The 22,074-nt window shown below is 55.9% G+C and overlaps 1 protein-coding gene across 4 annotated transcripts in view; it reads left to right on the plus strand.

Annotated features, from left to right (window-relative positions):
* Positions 1–225: 225 nt before the first annotated feature.
* PPARGC1B (PPARG coactivator 1 beta) overlaps positions 226–22,074 on the plus strand; it is a 48,196-nt gene continuing 26,347 nt past the window's right edge. For all 4 annotated transcript variants that reach the window (XR_011728938.1, XR_011728939.1, XM_071759150.1 and 1 more), the window contains exon 1: positions 226–393. Coding sequence is in view for 2 of the 4 variants with exons in the window: in XM_071759150.1 (XP_071615251.1) it covers positions 271–393 (123 nt within the window). In the remaining 2 variants the exon portion in view is untranslated. The remainder of the gene's footprint in view (positions 394–22,074) is intronic.

Below are 22,074 nucleotides of genomic sequence, written 5' to 3' on the forward strand. Positions count from 1 at the left end.
GATGCTGGTGTCCCCAGGTGTCCCCACTTTGAAGGGCTGCCGCTTCTCAGGTGTGCACAGCGGTACTTCAAGAGGGTGCGCGTCCCGCAGAGGAAACTGTCTGTGCCTCAGGTGTGGTTGCAGCCCCTCCAGGGCACTCTGCCACCACGGGCGTCCCCCCCCCTTCCTCTCCCTCCCGCCGCCCTCCCCGGCTCCCGCAGCCGGCGGGCGGGGGCTGCAGGCGGCTCCGCCCCGCCGGCCGCCCGGCTCTCCGCCGCCGAGCTTTGCTGCATGCTCGGTGCCGCCTCAGCCCCAGCCCGGAGGTGGAAGATGGCGGAGCCGGGGCCGGATTGCAGCTCTCTGCTCGACGAGGATCTTTCCTCTTTCGTCTTCAGTTACCTCGCTGACAGCCAGGTAGGGTGGGTGGTGGAGGAGCTCTGCTGTCCGGCTCCCCAGCGCCGTGCAACTCAGGGGTGGTGGTGGTGAGGGGGAAGCCGGCAGACCCCGCACCTTCCCCGGGCCGCCTGGGGGAAAAGCAGATCTCCGCACCCTGCCTTTTGGTGCGGGGACCTGCTTTTTCCCCCAGGTGCCTGCAAGATCTGCGGGTGTCCCGTTTGCACGACGGATGCGCGGAGGGCAGGGGGACGCGCGAAACCCTGCGTCCTCCTCGGCTTTCTCCGCGCCCGTCTCGGTGGCTTCGGGGCGGCCCCTCCGCGGCAGCAACCCCGCAGCCCCGCCGGCCCTTTCAGCACCACTCGCACGTGGACTCCAGCGCTCCCCCCCTCCTTCCCCACTTCTGCAGGGAATTTGGGGGAGGGGGGAAGAAGTTGATGGGTTTGGGCACACGCATTCCCCTCTTTGCAACACCACCCCCACTCCCTTTCCTTCCCCCCCCCCTGCGCTTCAGAGGTGGGGAGGGGGACGCGGCGGTGCAGGGCAGTGGGGAGGGGGTGGGGGGGCTCTGCAGGGGGCTGCGCGGTGGGGGCTGATAAGAGCCGGCGGTGGGATGAGTCATGCCGAGCGTCAGTTACACGCATTCGGGCTGGGATCTTGGGGGATGGAGGTTTAGGGGGTGGTGGTGGCGGTGGTATTGGCTGGGAGAGGGGTCTCGGTGCTGCGAGTCAGCGTCTCCAAAATCTGGATGGGCTCCCGTTTGGACGGAGCTGGGTATTAAAATCAGATTAAGGCTCCTTGGCAGCTCCTGCAGGATCACGAGAGCGAGCCGTGCTGGCTATAGGGCTTGCATGCTTTTCCATTTTGGGGGGTGGAAGGGAGGCGCTATACAATAAGCCGGGCAGTAGCAAGAGCCGTGACTGATCTGGAGCACAACCGCGCATTTTGCAGTCGGATTGATGAGGCTGGTGCAAGTGGGAAGAGTTTTGTGTAGCTATATCTTATCCCTCCAGCCCTCCACTTTCATAACCAGAGATTACAAAATAGCTTCGATTGTGCAGCTTGCACATTTATCCCAACCCTTGCTCTCTCACCAGTTTAGCTCCGAGATCGCAAACAGCAGGAGCATGTGTGTGGGGAATGGGACAGGGACTAATCCTGCTGTTTGGGTTCAAAACAAATAAGGTCTCAAGACTTGGTAAATCAGATTTGCCTCTGGTGCATGTGCCAGACAGAACCAGGCAAGTCTTGCCACCAGCTAGACTGCTGTAGTCCCGGCACCTCTCTCATGCACCACCAGCTCCAGAGCACTCTGGCTTGGCATGGGACCTGGGCAGCATGCTGAGGGCAGAGCAGGGGGTAGGCAGCAGCTTCGGTTGTTAACGAAGAGCTGCTGACAGGTTGATTACAACAGCAGGGCCAGGAAGGGTGAGAAGTGGGCTGAGAAGATTTTGTAAGCTGTTTGCTTTTTCTGATTTGGACGGATTTATTATTGCTGAGGGAACCGTCGGCTAGAGCAGAGGAGATTGGTTGTGTGGGATGCTGTCCCTGGGAAGTATTGCAGGAAGGTTAAAGCTCTCACCAAAGTCCCATTGCTCCCTGGGCAGGTGAAAGTTCCTGGCTCCACTTCCTTGCAATAATCTGCCTGGTCTTCACATGCTCGACATGAAATGTGGTTGGTTGCAGCACGCATCTCAAGGCTTGTTTTATTTTGGTTTTGTGGTTTAGCATTTGACATTCCAATTTAGGAATCTTATTCCTAAAAGGGACTGGCTAAGGGGAATAAACTAATCCTGAGAATTGTCATCCTTCTCTGGTGCAAAACCACCATGTTGTGAACATCCCCTGTAAAATTTGGGACTGCAAAATGGCCTGTGATGAAATGAAACCATTTTTATGGCATCTCTTACAATACGCTTTGCTCTGCTTGGGCTCTCGTTTTCTATTCCTCTGCCATATGTGCTCTCTGTGTAGCAGGGAGCAGTGTAGGTATGTGCACAGTTACTGCTGCTCTGACCTCTGCGGGGTGGGTAACGTGAAGAGCGGCAAAGGAATCTGCAGGTTTGCAGTTTCCCTCCCAGCGGTGTGACTGCAGCCTGTGTTTGCTCTCCCTCCCGCCTGCTTGTGAGAATTGCATTTCCTCTCTGTCCCCACGTGCTCAGAGGGGTTAAAGGCTGGGGTCAAAAGAAAAGGGAAAAAAGAAAAAAGAAAAAAAAGAGATAAGAAATCCCCCCCCCCCCTCCAGCTATGCTTTGCATGTATTTAAGAAGTGCCTGAAGTTGTAAGCGTGTGTTGTGCTTGTACCTTAACCTCTGATGAAACCGCAGGGAGGCTCCAGCCCTGGCTACTGTCACATGCCTGCCCGCTCCAGAACTGGGAGCGGAGGCGGTCCCGGGCTGTGGCCGCTGACGTCTCTCCCCATTACTACTGTACGAGCCTCTGCTTACAACTGGGTTACTGACTTCTCAATGAAGCCCGAAAGCTGCTTCCACAAAGTCCCTAGTGCTCCAGCACAAGATCAGATTATCCTGAGAGACTACAATGTTAGGAGGCCGTGAGATGGTGAATATTAGCCATTTCCTTCGTGGAAATCTTGAGGAACTCTTTACTGTCCTTCTCTCTCCCCCATGCTCCTCCCAGTCCTTGCTTTCACAGTAGGTTTCGAGCAATGTGTAGTTGGGTGCAGGCAGGTGCCAGGTGATCCCTTCCTCTCCAGGAGGGCTCTTGGGGAGATGCTCTGTGAAGGTTTGACATGTATATTTGTACCAGTCCCTTATTTACATGGGCTTGTGCTGAGGGTGCCTGCTAACCTCTATTTACATATTGAGGACAGCGATGATTCACAAGGAACCTGCATTGCTACAGAAACAAAATCGGGGGTTTTCACTTGATATCTGTCTCTCCTGCCAACTCCTTTTCCCTTTTTAACAACAAAGACAGCGGTTTTGTTCTGTTGCGACTCAAAGCATGTCATTTCTGGGCCTGCTTAATCCATTTTGTGCAACTCTTCACTGCTCAGAGATATGAAGCTGGTTGTAGCTGGTTCGTCTGCTGGCACCAGGTGCTGGGAAGTGCCAGCCAAGCAGCTCCGCTGAGAGCACCACGGGGCAGCTGCTGATTCTCAGCATCCCTGCAAGCGGCAGGAGATGTTTGACTCTGACTTTGGTTTATTTAAAGCCCCCCAAAAAAGTGCAGCAGAGGGGGGAAGGGTAAAAAACCAGGCTGCTTCTCTGAGAGATGCTTAAAGATCATATGATCTGAAATACAAATATTGTCTCTTAACTTCTCAGCCTCTTGCTAACAACTTAATCTATTGATGAGTGCAGGAGCACAGTGAAGCCCTCTGTGAAAAAGTGATCCATGAAGTTGGTTGTTACTGCTAGTAAAGAAGTGGGGACTCATCCCTAATTTCTGACAGTCCTTAACCAAGCACATAACATGCTTTTTCTGTGGCTGTTCTCTCAAAGATTTTTGGGAGAAGTCTGGATGACTGAGGCAGCCCAAGGGCCTGTGTCAAGTGTTTCTCCATCCTGGCTGCATTGCTTCAGCTTGGATCAAATAGATGCTGCATTGCTGGGTCTGGAGACCCCCCTTTCTCTCCCAGGAAAGCACTACAAGGTGGCTGTGGCACGGTGGCTGTTACTAGACAGCAGAGGCCATGTGAGTACATTGTGCAAAGCAGGGGCAGCAGTTGCTGGGGATCTTGGCAGCTGCCCGTGCTGCTACAGGAGGTGGTGAGTGTGGTGAGCTGCTGGGCCATCCACACAGAGCTGGGGGACAGCAGCTGCAGGGGGCAATGGGAAGGAGCAGCATTGGGGGGAAAGGTGGTCTGGCCTGAAATCTGGCCCCCTTGGAGAACCTCCTGCATACCCACCTGGCTTCTCCTCCTCCTTTTAACCACCTCCTCGGGTGCTCCCCACCCTGGCAGGGGCCCAGGGCTGCCCCACATCATGAGATTTCCTCCCTCCTGCCTGCACATTCCTGTCCTGGGCTCATGCTGTAATGGAAAGGAACTCTCCAACAGGTGAATAATTAAGGTCTCAACCTAGTGCCTCCAGAAAAGGGAGCTTTGTGAGGGATTCAGATTGCTCTCCCACATTAACCTTTCCAATGTCAAAAGCCTCTTTGTAGTTAGAAACTCTCCTTTCTCTAGCACTGTTGGTTGTCCAGTGTAAAATGCCCTTCTTGCTCTATAATCCTCCCTGGCTTTAAGGAATGGATCCCATGACCCCCTGCACAGGGCAGAGGGATGCTGCAGGCTGGCTCCTGGCAGATGGCTTGCTGTGCTGGTGGCCATGGCTGCCTGCTGCTCCTGAGTAGCAGGAGCCTGCCAGGCCTCAAAATCCTCTTTGGTGGGGTTGGGGGCTGGTTTGTGGTCAAGTGTGGGAGCCCCAAGTCTGCACTGCTGGTGAGCAGAGAGCTGGCAAGTGTGTGCTTCCCTTGGCTGGCATGTGCCATCACCCATGAGAGCTCCAGGACATCACCTGTTTAGCTGGGACAGAGGTGTTGTCCAGGAACAGTCTGGCAAACACCACTGAAACCACAGTTGCTGCCTTGGAGTTGGTGTCAGCAGGGTAAGGGACACTGTCCCTGCAGGGTGTTCTGAGCTTGAGTACCCCGTGGGGCTCTCTGGCACGGAGGGGCCCAGGCTCTCTCAGGGAAGGGAAGAGAAGGGCTGTCCCCAGAGAGAAGGCTCTGCTGGGACCCTTGGTACCATAGAGAAGCTGGGGACACAAGGTGCTGGTGACACGAGGTGTTGGCAGGGCTTTGGGAAGCAAATGTGTTCGCTGGAGGAATCGGCTTTGGGCTCCCGTGGCCGAGCCCTGCTCCATGGCAACCCTGCATGGGCTTATATTTCTTGTGACTGCTTGGCAACATGAAGTGATTTAGCAGAGGGGGAACTTCGCTTGCACCGGACCTGTTGCTGCCAGTGTGGTTGTGCTGGGCCGACTGCTGTGGTCCCAGCCATGTCCTTCTCCCTGGGGGACACGGGCTGGGGCAGCCCCTTGCCTGCACCCCAGGCTCCCCTGCCTATGCTGTGCCAGGAAGGGCAAGTTCCCACCATCTGCCTGCTGCCTGGCAAACTACCCTCTTGCAAAGAGCCTGGAAGAGGATGTTTTCAAGCTGCCTCTGCTTGTAGTAACGATCCAGAGACTAAAGGTTGAAGTTAATGGGGCGGGTGGTCAGGTGAGGTAGTGACCCACTTCCAGGGGCAGCGGTGCTGTAGGCACTGGGTGATGGCCCAGCCAATGTGTTTCCCTTACCTTATCTTTTGGCCATTCTGCGTTTCAGCGCTTTTTCCTGAGCTCTGCCTCACAATTTATTTATTTATTTATTACTTTCTATAAGGTGAGCTTCCAAGAAATGCCGCAGGACTTTGCACAGATCTGGCTGTTCTCAGGGTCTCATCAGCCCTGTCCTTACCCTGCCCCAGCTCCCTGCAGAAGCAACAGCCACGGCTGAGTTGCTGCAAATTGCCGTGTTAAGCCAGTTCGCTTCAGAATAAGGACAGGGAAAAATAAAAGCTGGAAATCTCCTTTGGCCCCTGTAAGAGCTGGAAACCACTCGAGGAGGGATTCCCCATGTGGCAAGTCTGGTGTCAGCTGATGGGGGGGCATGGAGGCTGCAGCAGCCCTGGGGGCTCTTTGGGATGGCCCTATCCAGTAGCCAGACTCAGCCTTTGATCACTGCTGGCTCCCGGGCAGCAATGAGGGGCTTAAGAAAAATACTTCGTTTATCTTGCATCCCTGCTGTCCTGAGGCAAAGCTGTAAGGCCCTGGGTGCCTCCTGTATCCGCAGCTCCATCGTGGGAGCAGGATGAGGGTCTTGCTGAAGGATCACAGGAGATTTTCATACCTGCCTATGTGTACCCCCTCTCCCCCAGCACCCCACCCACCCAGGCAGCCAGCAGGGAGGCATTTGTCCTCACAGCAGCTGGGAGCTGGAGGCCTCGGTGTTTGGTGAGGGACGACAGTCTGTGTGGAACGGGAGAGACCCCGGTGTGCTGGGAGAGCTGATGTGACACTTCTCCCCTCCCCAGGGACGAACGATACATGCTTTATATGGATGTTTTTGTGCTGAAGTGGCGGAGGATAAAACGAGTGCCTTGAGCTCTTGCAGAGCCTACATTTGCAGGGCAGAGTATCTTCCCTGAGATGCATTTTCTAAATTCTTCCTCTGCGCCCTGCGGTCGCTGCCTGCAGCGGCAGGGAGCACGCCGGCCCAAACAGCCCCTTCTGCTGAGCCAGCGCCACTGCTCGGGCTCCTCGGTTCCTCTTTCAGTTTGCAGCGAGTTCATCGCTTCTGCCGCTTCTGCTTCCCCGGCTTTTGTTTGGGGAGGCTGCAGGACCCCTTTCCACTCCGGCATATAGAGCGGTGGGTGAGGGGGATGGGAGGTGTCATCCATCCTCCCCCCCTCCTCCGCCAAATCTGCCTTCCTCACCTTGTCCCCGAGGAACCCTCGCTTCCTAATTTTCGTGTACATTAAGAGCAAGGAAATCCTGTGGCCGGGGGGAGATGGAGGGGAGAGGGCAGAGCATCCCTGCGGCCGCAGGGGCTGAGCTGGGGCTGTGCTGCAGCCGGAGTGGCGGGCTGGGCTCCAGGCTGTGCCTCGGGAACGGAAGGAAGCCCAGCTGCCCCTGGTCTTGTTCCTTCTCTTCCCTCCTGCCTGGATGAAGGAGGATTGCAGGTTTCACCGCCTGCAAGTGACAGCTGGGGACCTGTCTGTCCTGCCATGAGGGGACCCGAGGCTAGAGCAGCCCCAGCTGTCCCTCGGCGTGCAGAGCTGGGGTTGCAGGGGAGCTGCTGCCTGGAGCAGGCAGCCTGTTCCCTATCCCACAGCATTCTTCCCGAGCCCGTCCTTGCTTCGTTTTAGCCGAAGTGCCTAGGTGGGAATGAATCATGGGCTTGAGGGGTTTTTTTGTTTGTTTCTTTTTATAAAGAAAGCACAAATGCAGCCGTGGGGTGTTTCAGGAAACATCCCAGCAGGACACACGACCCTTTGCATGCACACAAGACTTGTCAGGGCTGAGCTCCAGCTGGCCCGATGGCAGCAGGGCTGGGTTAGAGCAAAGAGCAGTGCTGACTGCAGCCAGGGCCAGGGTTTTCTACACGTGCGTGGAGCAACGAGCTGGAGGTGTAAAACATCGCGCTCACACGGCTCCCCTTGAAGGCCAAAGCACGGGCTGGCTCTGCCTTCCCCCTGCAGAGCCCAGACCCTCTGAGAGCAACCCGGGGCTGGTTGGTGCAAGGCTGGGGTGGCCACGGTCCTCTGGCTCCTGGGATATGTCCCAGGCAGATCATGTTCTCGCTGGGCTCGGGGCGGGGGGGGAGCCGCTGCCTGTGTGCGGGAGGATGGGGACGGCACCGGAGGGCAGGGCAGGACACGGGGCTGCGTGGTGACTTGTGGCGGGCGAGCAGGCAGCGAGTGCTCTTTCCTGCCACACAGAGGTTGCTCACCTGGCACTCGGCATGGTGGGGCTGAACTTTGTTCCAGCTCGAGTCCCTCTCTCCTGATTTCCCGGGAATTGCACAGCCTCAGTGCAAATGTTTGCAACTTCCATAGCCTTTGGCTGCAAGCTAATTAAAGTTTGCATTCCTGGCGGCTTGCTTTAAACCGCGGCTGCTTAGCTCCTTTCCTTTCTTCCTCTGCTCTGGGGCCTGCAGCCCTGTCTGTGAGAGGTGTGCGCATCTTTAGCGGTGGGAGGATTTTTTTTTTTTGAACAGCATAAACCCCAGAGCTCTGCATAGCTGGAGCTGGGGATTTAAACCAAGCAGCATCCCTGCTCCTTGTAAGCAAGCTTGCACAGAGATAGTCACGACCTAACTGTGCTAATAATGAGAAGAAAAAAAATTGCAAATGTTCTTAAAAAGGAAGTTTCTTCTTCTGTGTGGGCCCCACCAGGAGACTGGTGCATGTGGGTTTTGGGTGCTAAAGCCCGTTTCCCAGGTAAAAGAACTCGAGCCTCTGAGAACTGTGTGGTGTTCTCAGATGTTGGCTGGTATTTGAGCTGCTTTTTTTTCTCGTGCCCTTGTCCTTTTAGGAAGGAATGTCTATTTATATATGTTTTGAAAATGAAAGCACATGGTACATGTCCCCAGAAACCCTTGTGGTGCATGTTGTCACCCAACCCTGGGTGGGACACTGCTTTAGTGATGACCAGCAACCAACCCTCCCCAGCAGCTCACACCAGCAGCTGAACTGGGGAGCAGGGGCAGACCCTGCCCTGCAGTCCCAGGGCTTGGGGTGAACAGTGTTAAGTGTGCAGGACACACTAATGCACATTCCTCTCCTCTCCCCATGGGCTTCAGGTTGTGGAACTGGATGCAGGAGGAAAGAAATTGTCAGCTGAGTGGGGAGGGATGACTCAGGGGGCTCTTAGGAGAGGTGTGGATGGGGATGTCTGGGGTTTTTTGGTTTATTTACTTCTGTTGACTTCTCCTGATGTGTTTCTGGTCATGCTGCCTGTCCTGCTGGCAGTGATGGCTTCTCCATTCCTATGTTAGCACACTGTCAGCACCCTTGGACCTCTGCCTCCCTGTGGTGACCAGGGGCTGCGCCCATCAGGATCCACTTGCCCACACTCTTTTGGCTCTCCTTGCACTGCTTTGCCTGCTGCCTGTCGGCTCAGAGGAGCTGGAAATCCCATCCAAACATCCAGTCAGAAAGAAATGAAAGGAAGATTATCAGGGGGAGACTGCCCCTGTCTCTGCTTGCTTATGGCAGTACAAGGACATGGAAACACAGCTTTCAAGTTTCTCTCTGTATTTATGTAACCCAAACTAACTCTTTTTTTGTGAAAAGCCACTCTGTCTCATTTAGATACCTCAATATAGTGGCTGCTCTGGTGGGGGAGGATGAACCTGCAAGTGCCCTCGTGGGTACAGAACCTTTGTGGATGGGTGTTAGGGGGTTTAAACCTCATCCAATCAGGCCTGGAGGAGTTATTCCCCTGCCATTAACAGGGTGGGCTTGCAGCTGTCCCGGGGACCTCGTGGCAGTGATGGGATGTGCAGGTTGGCAGGGAAGCAGGAACCTGAGATGGGGACTGGAAGTTTTTTTTTCTAAATGTCTTGATGCCTTTTGAGGCCAGAACCCACCTATGCCCAAACATGCTGTTTGCTAATGTGCTATTTGCCTCCCATTGGAGGAAGGAACAGTACTTCAAAGCATGGAAACAAAGCTGCGCTATGGGGTGAATCCTCCATGTCCTGCCCTGCCAAAGGGCCCTGTGGGGCTGTGGCACCTTAGGGTGATAACTGAGGGCTGCTGCAGCAGAGTCACCACTGCAGTATGGGGTGGAAAGGCAAGGAAGGGCCTTAGATGCAGGCATCAAAGTCCCTTGAGCTTCTTTAGTGAAAGATGCTGGACTGATGCTTTGGAAAGCCAAGATGAGGAATGCCCCAAGGTGCTGTTTCCCCTTGCCAGGGACAAATGCCCACCTCCATGTCTTCCCCACTGCCCATCCCAGCTCCTCCCCGTGCCCTCAGCTCAGACTGGAGCTGTGCAGCCTTGTGCCAGTGCTCTCCCCAGTGTTCAGGGTCCTCTGCCACCTCTGCTTCACTGGGGCAGGAGCCACCTGGGGAAGTGTTGGTGAAAAAAATGTGCGCAAAAAATGTGTCCCAAGCACCAAGGCTTCACATACTGCCCTTATACAACCCGTCAAACCCCTGTGTGATGTCCCTTTGGCCCTGGTGGGTGGAGGTGTCTGGAGTGTGAAGGAATGACCATGTTGTTCTGGTGATGGCCGCTCAGGTCTGCATTATTTGGCTTTAGCAAGGCGGAGGTGAAATAGAGAAGATAAAGGCTGCACATTGAAATGGGAGGAGGCAGCTTAGTAGAGACCCTGCCGGAGAGCTTGCAGTGTCCCCAGGATCCCTGAGCCACATGGGCAGGTGTCTGCAGCCCTCCTGCCCCTGCTCTCAGGAATACAATGGTGCAGTGGATCAGTTACCCAGCCCTGAGAGCGGTGTTTGCTTTCATCTGGATCGATATCCCTGCCTGCCTGTGTCTGAAGCAGCACTCAGCTGGCAACCCAACCCAAGCCAGGCCAGGAGGAGACACCCGCCAAGGCTCTGCTGCCCGCTTCAGACCCTGCCTCTCTGTCTGTCTGTCTGTCTGTGTGTCGTGCCTCAGTGCGGAGGCAGAGCCGGTGCCAACCGCAGCGGCGTTGCCGGTGCTGTCGGGCTCCGTCATGCGTAAAATGTAATAAATAGGGCCATAAGCCTTTTACCAAGTCTATTTCCACTCTTGGATCCGGGATTTAATGCATGGCTGCTTAGAGAGGCTGAGGATTTCAGGGGTCAGCAAGGCTAATTGCACTGCTGGAATAAAAGGGTGCGCAGCAGGATCCTGTGGGTGGGCAGGGGTGGTGCTGGGGTTCCCAGCTGCCCTCCCCACTGCCCCAGCCCTGCGTTCTCCCCGCCAGGAGCTCAGGAAAGCAGCAGCCACGCACGGTGGCTTGTCAAGGGATGCAGTCCCTGGGGAGCACCCCTCAGCTGGGCACTAGTGGTTTTTGGGGCTGGGGGTACTGTGCTAGCTGGGGTGTCATATGCTGCAAGTGGTTAGTTCCCCATTGCTCCGTGATGTCCCTGAGCACGTCTGGCTGGAGTGCTTGGTTTTGGATTACCTGGAAGTCAGGGAAAGGCTCCATGAGGGCCAGTGAGGATTGGGGTTGTCCTAGTGCAGGCTGGTACTGCTGGGCTTTGCTGGCATCTCCTTGAGATGCAGGGAGTAGCTGGGTCAGCCCTGCCAGGCTGTGCCGGTTGGCTCTGACACCACAAGCTGGGGCATGATGGAATGTGTGTCCTTGGAGGTGGTGCCACGGGGAGGCAGCCCCCCCAGGAGTGGAAATGCAGCTCTGGAGCAAGAGCCTGGGGCACAAACCGGGCCGGGTGCCCCGGTGCCGGGTGTGTGACTGGCCGGGGAAGAGGGTCGGGACCTGGACTGTGCTTTCACGGAGCTGTCGTGAAGGGGACCGATGGGGTGGGCAGGCTCCGCTTCGGGAGGACTGCTGGCAGCCAGCACGCCTTGTAAGGCGGGGGGGTGGGGTGGGGAGGGGACGACCCAGATGCCCGGAGGCTCCCTGGGCTTCACCCTGTGCCAGCCGGCTGCGCAGGGCTGTCAGGGCTGTGCCGCTGGCTGCAGCAGACGGAGGATGCCAGCTCCGCTCGGTTACTTTCCTGGCTGATCCCGTCATCTCCATCTCACGCCAAGTGCCGAAGTCGTCATGGAAACCGGCACGGCGGCAGCCTCGCCAGCAGCTCCGGCGCGGGATGCTCGGTCTGAAGGTCCGGCCGGTGCTGCTCTGCTCTGCCCTGCCGGGGTACTGCCTCTGCTTGCTGCTGCTTCTTATTCCTCCAGGGGATGAGTTTGTTGCTGGGGTCCGGTGATGCACATGCTCTGTCATTCCCTTGGGTTGTAGCAGGGCCCGATCCATTAGCATTTACCAATCCCAGAGAGAGCCTTGTGGAAAGCACAAGAAAAAAGCCCTATAGTATTACTATTAATAGTGTCTGTTCACAATGATATCTTTAGCAGCACTGTTCCCATCTTCATTCATAGCAGCTCTTGCATGGGCCTGTTTCTTCTCCCTGCTGCCCAAATGGCTTTGAGGTAATGCTGACCTCCCAGGGTGCCCCATTCACCCCACTTCTACCACTCACCAGCATTTCATTTGGCTGTGGCAAGAGGCAGTCTGCAAACCTTTCCTTGCAGTGGGAAATGGAGAGGGATTTTTTTTTTTTTAAGGGTTAATTTTTCTCTGGTGACTATAACTCTGAACTCTGCTTGCCTTTGCCTCTCCTCCCACGTCACTTCTGTCCAGTGGGGCTGTCTTGTGCCAGAGGCTTTCTCCCTGGAGCATCCCTGCTGGAAGTCCACACTGATGATGGGAGATTTTGCTTGATCAGTGGAGGAGGCAGTGCTTGAACTTGACTATCAGGGATGGACTATTTTCCACTTGTATGTCAGTGGGTGTTTTCATAGTTCTCAAGCTATGGTCCTCCTTTTGCAGCATCTTCCATCTTTAGAGCTCACACAGAATCCTGGGAGGGTGCAGGGCTTTGAAAGGGCTTTGAGGATTCATGGGTTCAGCCCACTGCTTTGTGGCAGCATCTCATACTGCTGCCAGGAAAAGGCCTATTTCTCCTTTTCTCCTGTTCTTGAACTCAGCTGCTACATAGTTCCTCAGGTTCCAGAGCTAATCTGTTCCTGCCTTTAACAAGCTGCCTCATTAAAGTGTTTTTCCCTTATAATGAACCCTCTGGGCTGGGTGAGAGCCTGGTGATGTTTGGCTGTAGATAACTGGAGACCTGCAGGCTGCAAAGGGCTTTTCCAGCTGTTTGTGGGGTGTAGGATGAACACCAGTCCTCTCCTCCTTGCATGGTGCCAGAAAGGCTGTGAAGCTGATAGCAGCCTAAAGTACCTTAAACCATGTCTCATGCCTCTTCTGGGCTCTAGCACCAAATTTACTGGACCCACAAACTGCATCAGTGCAGCTGAGAGGGGGGGACAGATTGCACTGGGAAAGGCATCTGCCCTTGGGGTGCAGCAAACTGGGGATACTGGGACTAACGTACCCTGCTGCTGTCCTTCCCCAGGAATATACTGCACCAGAGCTGCTTGATGTCACCCTGTGAGCCTAACCCATATGTGCACGGTTCTGAGTGTCATGCCTGTATGCCTCAGGCCCAGGAGATGTGTGCCCAACCCAACCCTTATGAAGGGTTTTGAGCTTATTGCCTTAGTGCTTGAGACCTGGAGCAGTTGGTTTCAATGAATGGCAGTGGAAATCTCCCTCCTGGAGGCCTGCTGGATGTGGAGGAGTACACACACAGTGTGGAGCTGTAGCCTCCCAGGAGTGTCTGGGGGACAATTGGTCCCACCTTGTCCCCTGTCTCCATGCTGAGGTGCACCCTGAGTGGGCCACAGGACTGGGAGCTCTCTGGTGATGGCTTTGAAGGAGCAGATTCAGCAGTGCCTCTGGTGACATGGCAGCATTTCACTGCTACCACAGCCCAGGCTGAGCTGGCCCCCATCTCCAGGCTATGGTTTTTAGGGTGCCAATGATGCAAGGCAGGAAGGTGTCTGGTACTGGTGCTGCCTGGGCTGCTGCATTTATATTTAGCTGACCCACTTGCTGGGTGGGGGCTGCCAGCCCCTCCTGGTGCTGCACTGGGGATGCATGAGAGCACCAGGGCTGTAGTCCAGCTGTGCAGCAATGTGGGTGCTGAGGCTGCAGAAGGGATGGGAACAGGCAGGAACTGCCCCAGGGGTCTTCTGGCTGTGTCTGCACTGATCCCAGCCCTGGGCAATGCTGGAGCCCCCATCCCAAGAGCCATGTCCCATGGGGGTAGCCTGCCTCTCCTCCAGCCTCCAGGGTGTTGGGTGCTCTGCAGGCTGAGGGTTTGGGTGCTGGAGCAGCCACGTTGCTTCCAGCCTTCGATCTGTGTGAGTGGGTGTGCACGGGTGTGTGTCTGCATGCACCAGTGTGGCAGGAGCTGCTGGATCCCCCCACACGTGCTGTCCATGTGTGTGCCCTGTCTGGTGCTGCCAGCATGTGCCATGTCCCACTGTCCCTCCTGCCCTGGGAGGAGACTCCAAGCCAGTAGACAGGCAGCAGTGCTGGGGTGGCTGGGATGGAGTGACAGAGGTGGGGGTACCTTGTCCCTGTGCTCTGGTTCTTGGGGAGCTGTGCTGCTCCCCAGGGCTCACCTTGTCTCAAAGGCAGAGCCCAGTGCAGTGTGGTGGCCTCTCCTGCTCAAGTTCCCACATGGGATGGGGTAGAGGAACAGGACCAAGCCAAGTAAGTGGCAAGAGGAGGTTGGGATGTAAGAGGTGAGAACGCAGCCCTGCTATAAGGTGATGTTCCCTCAGGCCAGAGTACTTGGGAAATAAAGGGGCAATAACCCACCAAAATTCATGCCCTGAGTCACTCTGAGCACAAATCTTGCATCCTTTATGCTTGCTACTGATGGGACTGTCCTGATGTTTGGGCATCCCCAGCTCAGCCCTCCTGCTGGTGCTTGTGGCGGGTGCTATCCCATCAGTTTTCTGTCCATCCTGAGCTCAGCTCTCAGGGCAGAGCATCACAGGGATGCCAGCAGGTGTAGGGACAAATTATGGTGCCAAATGACCATGACACAAGGCTGCAGATGACCTGAGCTCTCACCTGCAGCAAGCTGCTCTGTGGCAGAATGCCAGCACTGGCACAGGGAGGTGGGTATCACAAGAGCCAGGGACAGGGCTTCAGGTGGCTTGGGAGCATGGCAGGCTGGCCCTGGAGAGACCACAGCACTGAATCCTGTTAACTGTGCAGCTTCCTCCTTGGGATCAGGGCTTCTGGCCAGGATGCTTTCCTGAAAAGAGCCGCTATCCATGCGTAGTTGCCTCTGACAGGCTGGAGAGGACATGGTGTTCCCATCTGATGGCCTCTTGAGGTCCCTTTGGCTGGGTGTTTCCAGAGTTGTGGTGGTTGGCACACCTGGAAAAAGGCAAGTCCCCAAGGCATGTCAAAGCAAAATACTTGCTGCGGAAAGGGAAATTAATTATAGGCGCTTTGCTGCTCTCCAGGCAACTGCAAAGGCTGATGTTTCTCCTGTTGGCTGATAAACTAATTGTAATGACAAAACCTCAACAAAAGCAATGCCGTTAAATGCTTTTTTAATTAATGATTCTCAATAATTACTTGACGTCAATGACCAATAAATATTTTGGAGAAGGGAAGTTGCTGTTAAGTGCCTGATACCTTTGCTTCTCCAGTTGCTGTGTCTGGGTTCCTGCAGCTCTGATGAATCCCACAGAAAAGTGCAGGGAAGGCCAAACCTGATGTTTTTAAAGGAAAACGTTAAGCAGGAAAAAGGTGATTATTCACGTGCATGTCCACAGGGACAAGAGGAGGGAAGCTGAAGGGCCACTTAGCCCTGCTGCTCCACTCTGAGCAGCTAGCAAGGGATGGCAATGCCGACGGGCAGGCGCCCAGATGGGTGACACCCATGGGTGCCCCTTTCTGGCCCCTCAGGTGCTGCTGAATCCCTGGTGGGATATTTTCCTGGGTGCAGTATGAGGGGGAGGGCACCCTCCCACGGAGTCCATGGGACTTAAAGGCCCTGCACCCCTGGAGGGCCACCACCTTCGCATCCCCCGTGTGCCTCTTGTTCCTCCTTCTCTTCCTCCTTCCCATGGCCTGTCTGAGGGCAGCATCTCATTTGGTGCTGCCAGGCCTGAAAGCGTTGCCAGCTGCATTTTATTGGGTGAGAGCTTGGGGGACCCTGCTCTGTCTGCTGTTAAATGGAGCCTCGGAAACCCGCCCTTCGTCCTCACTGCAGCGCCTCTGGCTGCAGCGCAGTGCCAGGAGGGTTAATGTCCTCCTCCTTCTCCTCTCGGCTTTACAGCCATCTTAAAACCGCTGGAGCCGGAGCTGTGCAGTCCCTGTTCCCACTCCTTTTACAGTATGTGCTGGCTGGCTAGCCAGGGAGTCCAACCGGCTCCTCCATCCATCCCTCCGGCTCCTTTCCTTCTTTGGCTGTCCCTGCGCTGGCTGCCCAGGCACTGCCTCCTCCCACAGGACCTGCCCCCTTGGGGGGGTGATGGCTGGGCTGAGGGGCTGCCCGGGGCTGGGGTGGCAGGCACGAGGTGTGAATTTTATTTTTTTTTCGCAGAGGTTTCTCCAGGAGAACCCTGGATGTCTGCCAAGATAGATTCCAGCCGGTTCCTGAGCATGGTTAGCACTTAGTGAGCCCTTTATACCTGCAAATCCCTTGGTGGGCATTAGGAAAATCCTGCAGGGAAGGGTGGGAGAGGGTCGAGCTGTTTGGGATGAAATCCTATCAGGGATGGGGAGAGGATTGCTTCCAGCAGGACAAGCCTCAACTGGCACATGTCACCATCCAAAATAAGCTGTGGTCCTGGGGGTTAAAAGCAGTGATGCCACAGGAGGACCCCCAGCCCAGAGAGCTGCAGGCAGGCAGGACAGAGCTGGAGGCAGACAGGCTCCCCTCCCCTCTGAGCCCTTCCCCCATCTGCCACCCCTCACATCTGGACTCAGGGGTCCCGAGTGTATTTGCTGGCAGCCGTGGGAGAGTTGCTGGAGCATGCAGTGCTGCTGTCCTGATGGACAGACGGCCACAGCTGCCTCTGTCTGTCAGAACAGCAGCGCATGCTCCTGGCTCTGCAGCCCCAGTGCTCCGTGGCCTGTTACCCAAATACCAGCTACTGTCCAAGGGTTTATGCCCCCCTTGAGCCTGGGGAAAGCAGGGGAAAGGCCTTTGGGGCTGAGGGGGCAGGCAGAATCTGGTGTCTGTGTGTCCCCATTCTGCTGCTTCATCAGATGTCAGCACATGGAGGAGGAGGAGATCATCCATAGATCACGTTTGAGGGTTTGGTTTTTTTTGGGGTTGCTGTTGTGCTACGGGTAGGTGTACAATGGATAGGAGGGCAGCAGGAGCGCTGTGCAAGCTTCACAGTCCCCATGTGAGTGGTGGCACAGGGGCCACCACCGCTGCCTTTGCTGCTGCCACCAGGTGATGTGATGCACCCAGAGGCGCACACCCTGCTGCCCCAGCTGCCAGTGCTGACCCTCTGTTTTGTGAGACCCTTGGGTGGTCCCAATACTCTAGGGTGTGTGGGGTGCAGGACTGGCACTCCTGTGGGCACCGTGGGCCCTGGATCCAGCTGTTCCCCAGCAGGCATGATTAATGCCTTAGCCCCATCCCTCCTGTTGCATCTCAGCCTCCTGCTTGGTGGGTGGAATGGCTGTGGGGGAAAGGTCGGGTGGGCTGGAGAGCCTGAGGGTCGTTTCCTTTTGCTGGCACTGCTGCTGTGGGCCAGGAGCTGTGTCGGAGGCTGGCAGTGCTGGCAGCAGGGTGTCCTGACCACCCAGGGAGGAGGTGTCCCAGTGTGAACCGGGAGTGCCGGCAGCAGGAGGCAGGATGCCTGGAGTTCCCGTCCTGCTTGGCCCTGTCTCATCCTGCTTGGCCCTGTCTCAATGGGACTTGGTGCCAGGAGTAGGGGGGATGGTTTCTGTGCCTTGACCCAGCCTGGCTTCCCAGCCACACAGGGGTAGGGGCCAGTGTGCCATGCATCTCCCTTTTTTACCTGTTTTTCCCAGATGTGGTGATGGAGGCAGCAAGCACACAGCTTGGGGCTCTTCTGCCTTTTGCAGATCTCCCAGCTAGAGAGCATCAGGAAAGATCCTGGTCCCCATTGAACAGAGTCTCTTAGGAAAACCTTGTCAAAGCATTATGGAGGCTGCAGGTTCCCAACAAATTTTGGGACACGTTTCCTTCCCTCCAGGATATGCAACAGAGGGACAAATCCTGGTGTAATCCAGGTGTTTGGCAGAAACAGTCCCTCAGTCCTAGTTCCAGGGAGACAGTCAGAGTAGCCGGGTCGAGCACTGGTGCCCATAGCTGGTTTGGGTGAGGAAGTGTGTCTGCCGTTCATTGGCAGGAAAACTACCAGAAAGCTGTGCCCCCTTTGCTGGGAGGCCTGGGTACCACCTCTGTCCTTGCCAGGAGCAGAGGGAATCCCTTCCCACCCAGGCAGGACCTGCTCATGCCAGCCCATCTCTGACCCTCTTCAAGATGCAAAGTGGGGGATTTGGACCCACAGCTTTTCACCAGCAAACAAACCCCATTTCTTCAAGCACCCGGGGGGAAAGCTCAGGGTTTATTAACTTTCCACCCTGTTTAGGCCCTTGTGAGCTTCTGCACTGGATGTGTACAGGCAGTCCCCCAGCCGTGGGTGATGGGGAGTGTCAGTGCAAGCCCCCAGCTCCTCTCCCACCAAATCCAGCTGGCAGGATAAGAAATGAGGAGTCTATATTTAGATGCTGCGTCTGGAGGAGCGTCACGGTGTTGCCAGCAGCTTTTACTATTTAGCACAGGCAGGTTTTCCTGCTCCTCCAGCTTGGTACCACCGTTGCAGAAAAGCTCCTCAAGGACATCCAGCACCAGCTGGAAAAACACCCCAAGCAGAAAAATGTACATCTGTGATAAGATCCTGTCACCTGCTGAGGGGGATGGGTAAAGAGGAGCATCCCAGGGAGCCTTGGAAGGGTCTGGCTAGGGGCCCATTTAGTTTGGCAAAGGCCTTATTTTGTTGCACGGAAGTTTGTAGTAAAGAAATGTGTTGCAGGGACAGAGCCATCCTCTGTGCCACCCCAGCCGGTGCCAGCTCCCTCTCGCGGCACTGCTGCAGCCGGGCCAGCGAGTGCCTTCTCCGTGTCCTCTCCCTTTTCCAAGGGGTGGCACACAGACTGGCTCTGCAGCACTTTTCCCTCTCTGCATTCCCACCTGAAGCCCCGTGGGTCAGACATTGTCCATGGCAGGAGTCCCACAGCCCTGTTACAGGCGGACAGCTGGCTTCATCCCACTTCATCCTGCGTTTTAGCGCGGTGTCAGCTATCACCCTGGGGAGCTGCTAATCCATACGGTGCCGAAACCTCCGGCAGTAGCCTGGCAGCCCTGGCTCTGCTTCTGGAGCTGCAGGGAGCAGCCGGAGGTGGTGGTTAGGGAACATTTCCCTGCTGGAGCCAGGGCCGCGGGGCCTCTGGTGACTCAATCAGCAGCATATGAAGTTCCTCGCAATCTGTGTTGAAATTTAAGGAGAGGCTGAAATGTTGTGCAAAGAGCGAAGAGCCCTGCTTAGAGCTGAGCTGCTGGTTTCCTGGTGTCCCAGAGTGTGAGGTTGTTACCGGCTCGGGAGCGATGAGATTTGCATGAAGATGCCTGGTGCTCAGATCTGGGTTTTCCCCCTCGTTTTGCAACCTGTCAGAGGCTGATCGGAGCAGGAGCACTTCTAGCCTGAGGACAATTTCTCCAGGCAAAGCTAAACACTGAGCCATTGAATGCTATGAGACATCAAGTGTGGCTGAGCCAGCTGCTGACAGATGTGATGACCAGTTCTGCTTGGATGCCTCTTTTGTGGCTCGAAGCACCTTGACTTTTTCCTGCACCTCTTCAAATTTTGATCACAGCAGGTCACACGGAGCAGTGTACTTGGGTTCCTGCGTCCCACCAAGGGTACAGGCTGGGTGGGAAATGCCAGCACAGTCACAGTGCTCTGCAAAACTCGCCAGCAATGGGGCAAATGGTTGCTTTCCCACCTCTGCACCCTGGGGCTTGATCAGCCCTGGCTCCCTGCTCCTGGCCGAGTGTGATGGGTGTTGAGTGGGTGCAAAGCTGCACATGGAAAACCTGTCCTCTGGTTGCCTGTGGTGCACAGTGTGCATCAGCAATACCGGGACACTTGAGGACACCTCAAGGTTTGTGAAACCTGCTGACAGGGCTCGTTCACAGCTGTGCTGGGGGATAACTGCACCATGCTGGGCTTGGAGAGCCCCTGCATATGCTCCCACCTCCCAGGGCACCCCAGGGAGAGACAACCCCTACGTTCCCAGCATGTTTAGTGTGGGGACAGAGGCACCCGTGGGGGCCTGTGCAGTTGCCTGCAGGGGACTGGCAGGCGTTTCAGGAGGAGGAGGAGGAGGAAGGCACCTGACTGCCAGGCAGCAGTCCAACTAGTTGAAACAGCTCCCATTGCGGTTTGCATAACCAAGCACAGCTCCTCCGGGTCTGGGAACGCGTGGCTCCGCCCAGTCGCCCACGGTTGGAAACGGCACTGGTGGAGAGGAGTGCTGGATGGAGACCAAGGGGGTTTGCTTGCCGTGGTGCTGTGTCTGCCGTGGCTGGGGGCTCAGGGGCACAGGGGGCAAAGCCAGCTTTACCCTCCAGCTCAGCCTGCCTGTCCTGGGCAGGGTCCCTGCCAGGTTTCCCCACTGGTGCTGTGCTCAGCCTGACCGTGGGGCTTCCTGCCTTGCATCCCTGCTGGACCCTCCGTGCTCCCTCCCAGTGTGACACTGGAGACTCTGCCCAAAGACATTTGGCTGCATTCCCACATGGCAGCCCCTGGCATGGGTCATAGAGGCAGCTGAGAAGGATGAATGGCCTCCGTGGAGTGGGGAGATGGATGGATGGATGGATAAACATGAGGCAGAGGCTTTGATGGGGCCTGGTTACTGGAGCTGCCCACATGACTTGGGATCAGCTGCCAGGCACTAGGACCATTCAAAGTGTCTGAAGGTGACACACCAAGCAGGCACCTTAACCCTTGCAAGCCTTGCATGGGGATTTGGGCCATCTGGGACATGGCACTGACAGAGAAGAGGTGACCTCCCATGTACTGGGGGGGACCCTTAACTCCTGACCTGGTAAGTCAATACTGGGTCAGACCATTTCCCGGGCATGAGACTTTTGGATCCAGATTTCAGGTCTGGATGTCAGGCCCCTAGTTTTAGGTTGATTACTAAATTAGCTGGGGTAAAAAATAAGGGGGGACGAGGCTTGGGATCAGTCAAGCTCAGGGCAGGGTTGTGAGGGAGAGGGTACTGGAGCAGGTAAGAGTCTGATTTGGAAGTAATGTTTGTGGGCTTCACCCCCCTCCAGCTTGGGCTGGGGGAAAGAGGGGTGCTAGCACCCAGCTGCTGCAGTGGGGAGTGGCCAAACCCCACCTGGATGTGCAGCTCCCACGTTTCCCACCGGAGCCTGGGGTTTTGGGAAGGGGAGAGGTGTGGTCCCTTGTGGGGGAAATTTGTACTAGTGCGAAGCTTTGTGTTTCTGGGTGATCACCTGGATTTACATGGGCTTCTGGAGGGGCGTTTTGCCCTTGGAGGGATTTTTCTATTTTCTATTTTTCTATCTGGAGATGTTGGAGCAGCTTCTTTCTGGGGTGAATCTGTTGTTTTGGGGACAGGGGAGAGGAAAATACTCAGTCCTGACACCAGGAAAAGCTTTGAGGAGCATCTGGTTAGCAGCGCTGGCTCCAGGCTGTAGCTCCCAGGAATGTTTCCTGCAGAACCAAAAAGGGGAGGCTCAGAGCTCCAGCCTTGGGTCCCCAGGGGCAGGTGGCACTCACAGGGACACTCACCACTTCCGGAACAGCAAAGCCTGGTGCCTGTTGGTGTAGCACAGGGAAATCCCCAGGACAAACAGGTTGTGCTGGTGAAGGAGGCACCCATACATCTCCTCATGAGCTGTATATAGAGCCCGTGGTCATGGGACCTGCTCTAACCCACTCTCATTTCACCTCCCTGTGCTTCACTTTCCCCACTGTAATAATTGGAATTGTATTAATACCATCGGTCTGTTAATACTGGTGATTTCCTGGCACTGGTGATGCCCACATGGAAAATATCCCTCTGTTCAGCATCCTTCACCCTCACCACTTTTTAGAGTGGTTTGAGGCACTGAAGGGGCAATGCAGATGTGGCAGCTCCCTGCAGTTTTTGGGTGCTGGGACTGGCAACCCCAAGAGGCAGCAGAGCCCTTGCTGTGCCTGCCCACCAATGCCCCAGCTCTCTCCCCTTGCTGGGTTTCCTGGGTAACATGGGCAGAGCCATGTTGGAATCTAGCCAAGCAGTGACCATGCTAGGCAGTGATGTATCTCTTCTGGCCAGGTCATCTCGAGGCACTGTGCAGAAAATGGTCAAGAATTTAATCAGAGAGACTGCGGTGCCCAGCTAGAGAGGAGGGAGCCCCTGATTCAGGAGGTGGGGTGGGGAGAACCCCTCTCCTTGCTGTCACTGGGGACCCTGGTCATGGGCAGCAGTGAGATGCAGGCAGCATGGCCACTCTGTAGGGTGCCAGGGCCTTGTGCAGGGCAGCAGGCAGGAGCTGCATGCGTGGGCACTGCCCATCTCCCTG

This window comes from Heliangelus exortis, chromosome 15 (genome assembly GCF_036169615.1).
Source record: "Heliangelus exortis chromosome 15, bHelExo1.hap1, whole genome shotgun sequence".
Lineage (NCBI taxonomy): Eukaryota > Metazoa > Chordata > Aves > Apodiformes > Trochilidae > Heliangelus > Heliangelus exortis.